The following is an 11,116-nucleotide window of genomic DNA, read 5'->3' as shown; positions in this document are numbered from 1 at the left end:
CCAGCTATGTCACAGGTGGCCTGAGAGATGCTGAGTCACAACTGGTGCGGCCTTGGTGCGTGTGACGACTTTCGCTTTTCGGTAGGAGGTGAAGCGTGAGAGGGGCGGCATGAATTTTTCAGCAGCAGCCTCTCTGAGGCACAGCCAGAGTCCTGATTCCTCTGAATGTCGGAGTTTGGGGTGCGACAGCCTGCCGAACTGCACCGATATGCGGGGGGGAAATGGGAGCAGAAAGTACCAGGCCCTCTCTGCGACCGGTGAACCTGAAACCTGCTAGACGACTGAGCACTTTGCACCAGTGGTCGCAGCTGTGGGTGAATGCACCCGGTCCTCCCGCCCAGCTGCCGTAACGCGGTTGCAGGTACTGCATGTGGATGCCATGCCAATAAACACGGTCAGGGTTAATGTCATGCAGGGACCTGCTGAGTCAAGCTGAGAGCTGTCTTTTCAGAGTGGTGCTACAGCTACCTCAGGAGTCATGTCCCGGTTTGCCACCACCTGTGATAGCCAGTTTCATGCACAATTAGTGTCATGAGAGAGTGTGATCTGGGACATGTGGTGTAAATATTCTAGAACAGCTGTATTCTAGAAGCTCACACTGCCCCACAGTCACCCAGTGAAGCACTTAGGGTGTCCAGAGTTTTATCAGTGGCTTATTTACCACCAGGAAAGAAGTCATTCCTTTCCTGTATTTTTTTTAATCTTCTTTTTTTAGTATTTTCATTGGTTTAACCAGACAGACATTAGTTAATTATTTAAATAAGTACACTTGACTAGTCATTTTAATAGGCCAAATAAACTCATCCCTCTCCAACCCAGCCAACATGTGGTGAGTATACTGGGTCAAAATGGCTGATATAAATTACTTTTGATATCTTTGAAAAGCGCTATGTGTAGTGAATGCAATAACTTTTTACAGTTTTTGTTTTTTAAACACACTTTTCCACTTTGAGAAAGCATAATCAGGAGTTTAATCTGAACTGACTGCTGCAGTTCATGCTCTCCCCGGTGCGGGAGAGAGGAGACAGCAGGAGCCGGAGCAGGGTGGAGCTGAAATGAGGGGGTAGGAGGAACAGGGGGTGTTATTGTAGCGTTGAGTGTGGGGTGTGTCAGTGCGCGGGCCTCCTTCACCTACCACAGGAAGCACTGCAGGGGTATAAATCTTTAAAGATCTGCAGAGAGTGCGTCACGAGTCAGTCCGCTCGGCCGCCCGCGCCCCGACAGGACTGGGGGGGGGGTCTTTCGGTCAGCACGGCAGACCCATCCCCAAACCCACATGCTCCCAGCAGTGAGTGTGTCATGAGCCAGTCCACTCGGCCCCCCGTGCCCCGACAGGACTGAGGAGGAGGGGGGGGGACCCATCCCCAAACCCACATGCTCCCTCTGCTCCACCTGTGTGCGGTGCTCTAGCATGGAGATGAGGAGTGAGCGGGGTCAGGGGAATCATGGCTTTAAATCACGGGTGTGGCTAATTCCACTCAGGGTCACAGAGGTTTTTTGTGATGGCTAGATTTATTTTCTGTGGGTTTTAATACGGCAATGCAGGCAGAAATTAAACAAAGTCAATGTCATGATATTATCTTTTTAATAAATCTCTTCATTTGATAATTAGTCATTAATAAAGAATTACTTAAAATATTTGTTCAGTTATGGGAACAACTTTGAAAATCTTGAAAGGAAAACCTTGTCCAAATGTTAAAACAGCTGGAACTATTTTCTGTTCCATCTATTTTTTTATGAAATTGAAACTTTATATCAATCTATCATGTTGCAGTTGGATCAAAGATAGCGCAACCCCCCCCCCCCCCCCCCCCCCCCGGCAGATTTACAGGAAAGAAGACTGTCCACCCCCACACTCAGGGAGCGGATACCTGGAGCAGGTATGCCTGATCTTCGCCTGATCATTATTCCATCTGAGCCCATAATGACCTTAGAGTTTATTCATTCATTAATGTATGGTTAATCGAAGCCTATTGTCATGATCAAGAGTTTTGCATCCCTGTTGCAGGTGACCGAATGGTTGAGAAAGGGATATTTTGGACATGTTTATGAAGAGCTCCGAAGTTCCACTGTCATAGGCATTACTTGCACAAAATGGGGAGAGATCCATTTTCCTGTCTTGATTTTGTGGCTAGACAGCACAAGATCTGAAATGTAATCCATTCACTGGAAGCCAATGAAAACTGGGTACCAGCTCAGATGTCCAAAGTAAAGCTGTTCCAAAGAAGTCCATATTGACTGGACTACCAATAGCTGGCAGGTCATAATTCACATAGCTGCCATAGCTGCCATATTAGCACAGTGTCCTCTTATGTAAACAAACTGAAATGGAGTCAAAAAGGAATGACACGATGGGCTTCTCAGTGTCAAGTCTTTATTGATATGTGCCATACATCAGAAAGAATAGAGGAAGAAGATAGTTCATGTGTTCATCTATGTTTCACATCAGGCTTAATTCTAAAGAGGAGAAAGAACAGTGCCGTTAACTAAGCACACAGGCTGCCCGAGTCAGAAAGCTGCTGGTGGTATTAAGGCATTTTGACAAACTACAACATTCAGTCTTTTTTTTTGTTTTGTTTAATTCATTTTTGGTGACGTGTGTTTTTTTTTTTTAAGAAACCTTTTGATGACAGCTCTTAACACAAGTTTTACAAAAAGCTTTGGCCGTGGCATCAGAGCGGTTTTTCAGGAGGGCTGATGCAACGCTGTCAGCCACCAATCATCCTTTCCCATCACTGGGCATAATGAACACGTTACCCAGACACACTGGCCACACTGCCAGTCACCCTCTCACACGGCCAGGCAGACGATGGCTGTCTGACTGCTGTCTTTAGCGTTAGCAGCATTGCACATTGTAGGGTGAGCCAGGTCAAATACAGAATGACAGAACTATCAAGGGCAACCAGAGGTCTCCCTCAACCTCCCTCCACAACACGCACACCCTGCAGACTCACAGGCTGTGCATACTGGATGATATGCACATGCAACTATGGTGTGCAGGTGCACAGTCAAGTCTACACCTCAACCCTAGACTCCTCTGGTGAGCTCCCAGAGAATGATGTTTCTGTTTTAGATTTCGCTAAATCACAGCGGTCATGGAGCATGCCGATTGTGTCACGCGTAGACATAGAATCAAGTAGGGTCTGCGGTGTTAACCCTGGCTAAACGGCTCAATATTTTAACCTGGAGAGTAAAGGAGCAATAGATATCTAATTCATACACAGAATACATGCATTGTTCGGCTTGGCATTAGCCTCAGTGCTGCTACTGCTGGTGACCCCAGCACAGTTCATTATCACCTTTGGGGTGACCAAAGACCAACAATTCATAGTGATTTAACAGCATATATCAGTGCACTATTGACCAGCATAATGAAACATCATCATTATCACGCTGAAGTCTTATCTGATGAATGGTTAAAATAGATGCCATCCAAATACACAACCTCCAATTAGCCCACACTAAAACTGCCCCTGTTTGTCTCTTAAAAGCCTAGTACCCTGCCATAAGATCTTGTGCATTCGTCAGCTGAACTGACCGTTTCTCCAACATGGAACCGTTCCTGAACAGGCCATTGCTTTGAGCTTCTGTCAGAGCTGCTGTTGAAACTGGGCAAGGTGAGACACATAAGGTTGCTTAGCTTAGCTTTCTAGTGACTAAGGCTTGGTTTTTTAATACAGAGGCCAGTCATTAACATGTGCTTGAGGCATCAATGAAAATATATTTAGAATGCCAGTACGCAGACAATTCTAGAAACCCTTCCATAACTACTTTGATTAAATTCAAAACTTTCAGCTCGCCAGTGCATGCGTTCGTGCTAAATATAATTCTTCGTCTGAAAGCATAAAACGAAATGAACTGAAAGCCAATGTCATTGAAGTTTTCACAAGGCTTTTTTGCCTCTAATGTTTTTTTTTTCTTTTTTGCTTTTTTGCTTAGCATCCATGAGTCAGTGCTAATGAGATTACCTTAACACACAAGCGCCCGCAATGAAGAACTTTCATGAACACTTAAACACTCACCACTGTTGTTAAATGTAGTGACAATGTGATAGACATCAAAGCTACAAAAATGTCATTAGTTACTATAATCTCCTGCACCTTTTCCCTCTTCTAACACCAGCGTTAAGCCTTGAAATGAGTAATAACAATAGCAGCAGAATAAATGAGACATTGAGGAAACCTATGGTCATGTGGGAACAGCTGATGGCTGGCATACAGTCACCATGCAAACATGAAATCAATATACGTCATGCAGCTTACAGGTGGTTATATTTAATTTTTGCCTTTTTCATGAGAGGGGACATAGAGTTATATCTAGAGCAATCCTGAAGACCAATACTGCTTCTGAAGCTATACTTTTGGGAATCAGAGAATGCTGTTTTTCTTAATATTAATGAGGAATTCTATCTGAGAAGTGGATGCTTTACACACCGCAAACTTGGAGATGCAAAGCTGACTGACTCACGTATGGTATCAACAGACAGGAGCTATACCCAGTGACAAGACCAGTTTGAACAAGCTCTCGAAAGCATTCTAAAGGAATGTACTTGTGTGATCCTGTGTGTTATTTTAAAACATGAATGTTGAAGTAATAATTAGCAACATGGCTTAACAGTGCTTACAATTATGGTTTAGAGCTTGGTTTGAGATACTTTTGTGTTATATAAATTGTTTACTTAAACTTGCTCATGTCTTAGTCTGTGAAAAGGACAACTGTTTTCTTTCTTTGGTTCTGTATTTGTGGACCTAAAAATGCTGATAGAAACTGTAGATCTGATATGTACTGTACTGACCACATGCACCACATGCGTGCACACACACACACACACACGCACACACACATACACACCGTCTGGAATGTGTGAAGAGCCATTTGTAGCCTGTGGCAGTGCGCTTTGAATTGAAATACGTCCGTGTATTTGACAGCCGTGTGTAAACTGGTTCACATTGTGACATCCTCAAAGTGTACGCGGTCCTGCTGTAAGGAATTAGGGTGTTAAAGGATATTTTAGAGGTGCGTTTTCCAAGAGATTGCTATGTGAGACGGAGTATTGTAGCTGTATACGGAGAGTGTGACTGTAGGGTCGCAGATTGCTCTCAGAACACTCTTAAGGGTGTGTGAGGGGTTTTAGTTTTTCTGATTGGTGGAGTAGGCATCTGACGACTCATTCTTCTCCATCTTCTTGGAGTCGTCGCCGGAGTCGCGCTGGTTGCCCGCCTTGGACGGCTTGCCCTTGGGCTCCTCCTCCTTCTCCTCCTTCTTGCTGCCCTTGGAGGAACTGGTGTAAACCCGGGTCTGGTATCCATAGCTGAGCCCGGGGCCGGAGCTGATGTTGGAGCTGGGGAAAGTGATCCCGGTGCTGAATCGAGTCTCCTCCCCCTCCAGCAGTTTCCTGCGCAGGACAGACAGACGGACGTTAACTTTTCCTAGGTAAAAAAGCCGGCATCTGTACTGACAGTGAGAGTCAATGAGGCCTATGACAAAGCTTGCTTCTTTGCCAAGACTCAGTATATCCTTTTGGGAAACGGGAACTCATTGCCTGGTTATACCTGAGAAGATATAGCCACTTTGACTGATGTGGTAATGTACAGCTAAACTTCTAATCACAGGAAAACAACACCAGCTACAATAGCTATCACCTGCTACATTTTAAGTATGTAATTGCAACTAAAAAGACTTCTATATGTTACTTACAAAAACATAGCAATTGCAGGCAATGCATTATGATGTATAATATGATTCAGTCTGTGATATGATGATCACACCCCAGCCTTCTGCACTTTGAGGGTAGGGTGGTGTATTCCAAGGTATTTCTGTAGGTCAACAGCTTATCAACAGCTTGGTTCAGACGGAAAATATGAAACCAAAAAAATCTACCTATAGGCTGCAATTTCGATGTCCAAAGCCATCTTGACATTCAGAAGATCCTGGTACTCTCGCAGATGACGTGCCATCTCGCTCTTGGTGGTCCTCAGCTCGTTATCCAGCTGCGCAATCGTGTCCTGGACAAATAAAACACAAACTTCACTTTACAGTCGTCAGCTTGCGTACTTCTTTTCCCACATAAATTTGCCTGCATGATGTGATTTCACTGTTTACCTAGAGCTTTATATTTGAAATGATTTACAAGATTCTGCGTATTCTTTCATAAATTGTATCAAACGGTCGCCTTTGTTTTGTCTTTGTTTAAAATGCTCTTGCATGCCATTTCAGTGGATCGTGGCAGCTTTCGAGCGCAGCGTGAAGCGTGCTCTCCTGCTGTGTTTTACCTCATCGATTTAAGATCTTTGTGATAAAACATTACTGTCAGAGTACTGTCAGTACTGTAAGAGTGGTCTTTTTCAACGCCAGGTTAGTTCTTCCTGGCGTTCATTTTACGTGATTTTGAATGACAGGGGATTAGGCTCTTATTATACTATATTTTGTGGATTACGGATAGTATTTTGACCGATGAAGGGCATGGACTATCAAGTATATTGAATGTTTCATTTCTATGTCAGAGAGCCAAGAAGTTTAGTTGATCGCATATATTACGTGTTGAAAATTTTGTGTTACGGTACGTTCATGAACACCCCGGTTTGTTGTATTATCTGGAGGCACAATTCACCGCGAGGGTTTATCCCTATGACTTGTCGTGACTGTATGCACACGTGGCTAAGAGTAGATGAGTCCTAATCTGATTTGCCGTCGTAGCAGACCGCATGCCATACTCCGTTGGTATAAATCCACCCTCTGTCCCGTCTTCTCTATTGAAAATAAATCGACGTGTAGGCTAAAGAAGATTATCAGGTGGCACATCACTTAGCATTGTAAAAAGAAGTGGAGAGTACGCACTCACGTCACTGGAAGGCATAGACCTTCGGGAGTTTAGGACCACCTGTGTTGCTTCCGCAATATATTGACCTCGTAAGACTTATCTGGAATTGTCTTTAGCTGTCTCAGAAGACGGTATTAACCTCGCCCGCTAACCTCCAAGCGAGTTTGGTTCAGCACCATGGACAGGGAAGGGGATTAAGAAATCGTATCTGCCCTTGCCGTAAAGGGTGATCATTTTAATTTTTTAGCCCTCGTGTCGTTCAACCACATATTCCACTTTCAACATCTGATACATATTATTTTTAAACTATATTAGAACAACCTTAAACACTACGTTAATATTATTTAATAGGTCTTGTAAGCACCATATAAATGAGAATCGTCAGTGCAAGCGAGCCAAAGAGAGAGAGAGAAAGATTTCAGACAGGATTTAATGTTCTGTTTGTATTCCATTACTAAAGTAGGTTATCTGATATATAATTATTGCCACGGTTATATTTTAAAATATTATGGAACATATTATTTGTGGACAATTGCTACCGGTGTGTCCGTCTGTGTGGCACGGTTGATTTGAAAAGGTTTCATGGGTGAAAAGTAATTAACTGTAAGCACGCCTCACCTGGAACCCAATGACCTCTGAATTGTGCCTGTCCTCCATCTCTCGGAGCTGTCTCTCCAGGGACTCGTTGGTTCCCCGGAGGCTCTCGATCTCAATGGTCCTGGCCTGGAGTTGCCTCCTAAATTCGTTGATTTCCTCCCTGTTCGCACGCATCGTCTCGTTGGTTCTATTGGCCTGCTCGTTCAGGCTGTCAAACTTGGACTTGTACCACTCTTCCGCGGACTGCAGGTTTTTGGACGCCAGGGACTCGTACTGGCCACGGATCTCCTTCAGGGCTGAGGTGAGATCCGGTTTGGCTACCTCCATCTCCACCGACACCTGGGTTGCCTGGATCATGCTCATCAGCTCCGTCACCTCTTCGTCGTGCACTTTTCTCAAGAAATTTATCTCATCCAGGAGAGACTCCACTTTCTTCTCCAGGTCCATTCGAACTATAGTGGCATCGTCCACGTCCTTCTTGTATGCCTTCAGGGTTTGCTCGGCTTCTTCGCGAGCCCTCATCTCGTCCTCGTACTTGGCTCGGAGTTTCTGCAGGTCGTCCTCGATATTGTCCCGTTCTATGAGTATCTGGGACTTCTCGCCATTGAGCTCCTCCAGCTGAGAGCGGAGATCGCGGAGCTCCTGCTGGTACACGTCGGCGAGGCGTGACGGCTCCGTCTGCCTCTGGCGCAGGGTCACCAGCTCGGTCTCCAGCACCTTATTCTGCTGCTCAAGATTGCGCACCTTCTCGATGAACATAGCGAAGCGGTCATTGAGCCCCTGCAGCTGTTCCTTTTCATTGGTACGGATGACTTTGAACTCATTGTTGATGACTGAGGTCTGGGTCAAATCGAGGGATTCGCTTGGCACCGGCGAGAATGAGGACCGCGCCGATTTCCTGTAAGAGCCAAGGGAAGAGCCGAGACGGGAGAGGGACTGGGACCTATAGCCGCTGGAAGAGAAAGAATTCCTTAAGGAGTAGGCGCTGCTCCTAGAGGGAGAGGCAGAAAAACGAGGGGAGTCCCCGAAAATCTTCCGGTAGGAAGAAGAAGTGTAGTGGTCAGATCCGTACATCTTGGCGTCTAATGAGGAGGAGAGAGCTGAGCGTTCTCTGCGTCTGCCTTATATACCAGTGCCGCCCCAAACAAAAAATCACATCACGTGGTGCTCACTTAAAGTATTCCACACTGCAGATGTATAGATTTAACTAACGTTAGAACTAAGACAGTCCTTTCTTCATTTTACGCATTTCGTTTAATAAAAAGGACTCAAGAGCAACATTCTCGACGATTACGGAATGCATTCAAATAGTGCGCACTTTTCCCTCTAAACTGGGCGTAACTCCAAAATGGAACTGTCCATTTTGGTGCAACGCTGGTGTCTGCAAGAAATACTTTGAATGGCACGCTTCAGTCAGTCACCTCTAGAAAGACATCAAGATCATTTTGTCTTTATGACATTGCAATTTATTTTTATTTTCTTAAAACAATTTTCTGAAATGACCTGCTTTTTGGCGATGGTATTCGCGAAATTTAAGCAAGGGTACCGCAACCTAACGGTGTGGCGGTACGCACTGACACGTTTAAAATAAATTAGTGTTAATTACTACGACAGATATTATTATTATTATTATTATTTTGCAAAAGCGCACGTTTATCAATATATCATATCATGCAATGATTCCCATGCAAGTAGCATATTAATATATCAGCCAGCTGCGGGCTCATTGAGACAATGTGCTTTATATTATATGTTACTTTCTTTCAGGAAAGGGTAATGGTCAAGTGAATAGGCTTATGCTTAAGCTTCGAGGGTAATATCCATATATATTGGCGTAAACTGAAAATACCTGGAAGAGTATATTGTCCTGCAATAAGCAATAATACACTTCAAAACACAGAATTATAAACACAATTTATTAAATTACTCATTAGGTAAGAAGTATACATATGGTCAGTTAGTTTTAACTTTACAATATTACTGAAAACCCTTTGAACGTAAGCTTTCCAAATTTAGAAACGACACGATGCAACTGACGGAAATTCATGTACGTTGCTGCCCCCTGTCGACGTGAACAATTTCTACAGTATCTGCATGGAGTGCTCCTGGTTTGGACGAGTAATCCTACTTTACAGTGAACGTCTCCTCTGTACAGAATTTCATTTCGGAAGGATGGATCTCCCTGTCAGATCTGAAGCCTACTTAAGGGGAAATAGTACGACTCAGTCTGTTGACAGACTTGTCCTGTGTTGGAAGACATAATCCAATGAATCCGTTCTTAGGAGTAATACTAATGTGCACTACTGTTATTGTTTGTGAAATTACACTTAAATTAACTGGATTAGCTGGATTAACATTTTAAATTTTCTCAGACTGTAATGAAGCCAAATGAGTGCTGAGTGCTAAAATCACCTGTTTTTCTCCTTTTTTTACCCTTACCCCTAAGAAACCTCATGATGAAATCTCCGACATTGTGCATGATTCATTCTTTATTTCAAACAGCTTTCTGTATTATGATGGTACATTGGGTCATTCTGTAATTATCCTAATAACTGACGTTAAGAAGTGTACCCACCTCTGATCAGCCCCTCCCCTTGCATTCAGCAGGGGGAGAAACCAATGATGGATTCTTGTATTGTAGAGAAATGCCACCTGGTCTCCCTTCTTGCTCTTCTCTCCAAAACACTTGAACCTGCTGTTTTTAATCACCTGCCCCTTCTTCTTACTTAGAACGACCTGCAAGGTCTGGCTTCAAGGCTGGCCACTGTACCAAAATGACTCTTCTCTCAATCACAGATGAATTTCACTTCCACGCCATTCCCTGATTCTTCTAGGTCTCTCTGTAGCCTTCAGCACAGGGAACCATCATGTCCTTCTGTCTATCATGGCAGCTATGGGCATCTTGGGTACTGCTCTTAGCTGGATTTCATCATTCCTCTCTGGTCATTCCCATCAGGTGGCCTGGAAGAGGTCTGTATAAATCTCTGGTATCTTACAACAACAGTCCCCCAAGGCCCTGTGCTTGGCTTCCCTCTGTTCTATTCAATCATCACATCTCCCTTCCAAGTGCTTGCCATCTCCCTGGGAAACACTACAGTGTCACACCTCCAAGACCCCCAATGTGACATATGACAGTGGACTGACCTTCGTGGACCGCATAGCAGTGATCAGTTGGGCCTTCAGATTTTTCCTATACAACATCACAGAAAAAACACCTTTCCTCAGTACCTACTCAACCCAGAGGTTAGTCAAGGCCTCAGACTTCTTCCAGCTGCAGTACTGCAATACCCTCCCTACTGGCCCCCATGCATTTGTGATGCAACCCCTGTAGCTCACCCAGAATGGCTTGGCTGGTCCACAGTTTCCCCAAATTGCCCCACATCTCACCCTTCCTGATCTTCCACCACTCGCTACTGTTAATGGCTGACATCTGTTTAAAAATGCTGTTGTCTGTCCAACCAACCAGCAAGGGGAATGGCTCCTGCTTCATCTTTCAGTCCATCATCAGACCAGACCCTACACACTGGTCAGGTCACCCTTTTATGCCACTCCAGGAAGCTTGGCAGTGGCTGCATATTCTAGTATTGGCATCTGAGTGTTCTGGTCCCATTGTGCTCAATCAAACTTCTCACAGCAGTCAGGATGTCAGAGCTTCCAAGATTCTACGCCAAGCACTTCCACTTCCTGATTCCTTTAGTA

At 44.4% G+C, this 11,116-nt stretch overlaps 1 protein-coding gene across 1 annotated transcript; it reads right to left on the bottom strand.

Moving 5' to 3' along the window:
- Nucleotides 1-2,371: 2,371 nt before the first annotated feature.
- On the bottom strand, nt 2,372-10,847 carry inaa (internexin neuronal intermediate filament protein, alpha a). Its single transcript, XM_036547178.1, has 4 exons — nt 10,754-10,847; nt 7,439-8,499; nt 5,881-6,005; nt 2,372-5,395 (listed from the first exon to the last, which is right to left on the bottom strand). The coding sequence occupies exons 1-4, from the start codon at nt 10,845-10,847 to the stop codon at nt 5,131-5,133; spliced, it is 1,545 nt and encodes a 514-aa protein (XP_036403071.1). The 3' UTR covers nt 2,372-5,130.
- Nucleotides 10,848-11,116: the final 269 nt, after the last annotated feature.

This window comes from Megalops cyprinoides, chromosome 15 (genome assembly GCF_013368585.1).
Source record: "Megalops cyprinoides isolate fMegCyp1 chromosome 15, fMegCyp1.pri, whole genome shotgun sequence".
NCBI classification, from domain to species: Eukaryota; Metazoa; Chordata; class Actinopteri; order Elopiformes; family Megalopidae; genus Megalops; species Megalops cyprinoides.
This window is presented reverse-complemented; position numbering and strand designations above follow the sequence as displayed.

Coding starts and splice junctions, on each gene's coding strand:
- inaa (XM_036547178.1), bottom strand. CDS start 10,847: ATGTCAGCCATTAACAGTAGCGAGTGGTGGAAGATCAGGAAGGGTGAG. Junction 8,500..10,753: donor GACCAGCCAAGCCATTCTGG/GTGAGCTACAGG, acceptor CCTCCTCATTAG/ACGCCAAGATGTACGGATCT. Junction 6,006..7,438: donor CAGAGGTCATTGGGTTCCAG/GTGAGGCGTGCT, acceptor TTATTTGTCCAG/GACACGATTGCGCAGCTGGA.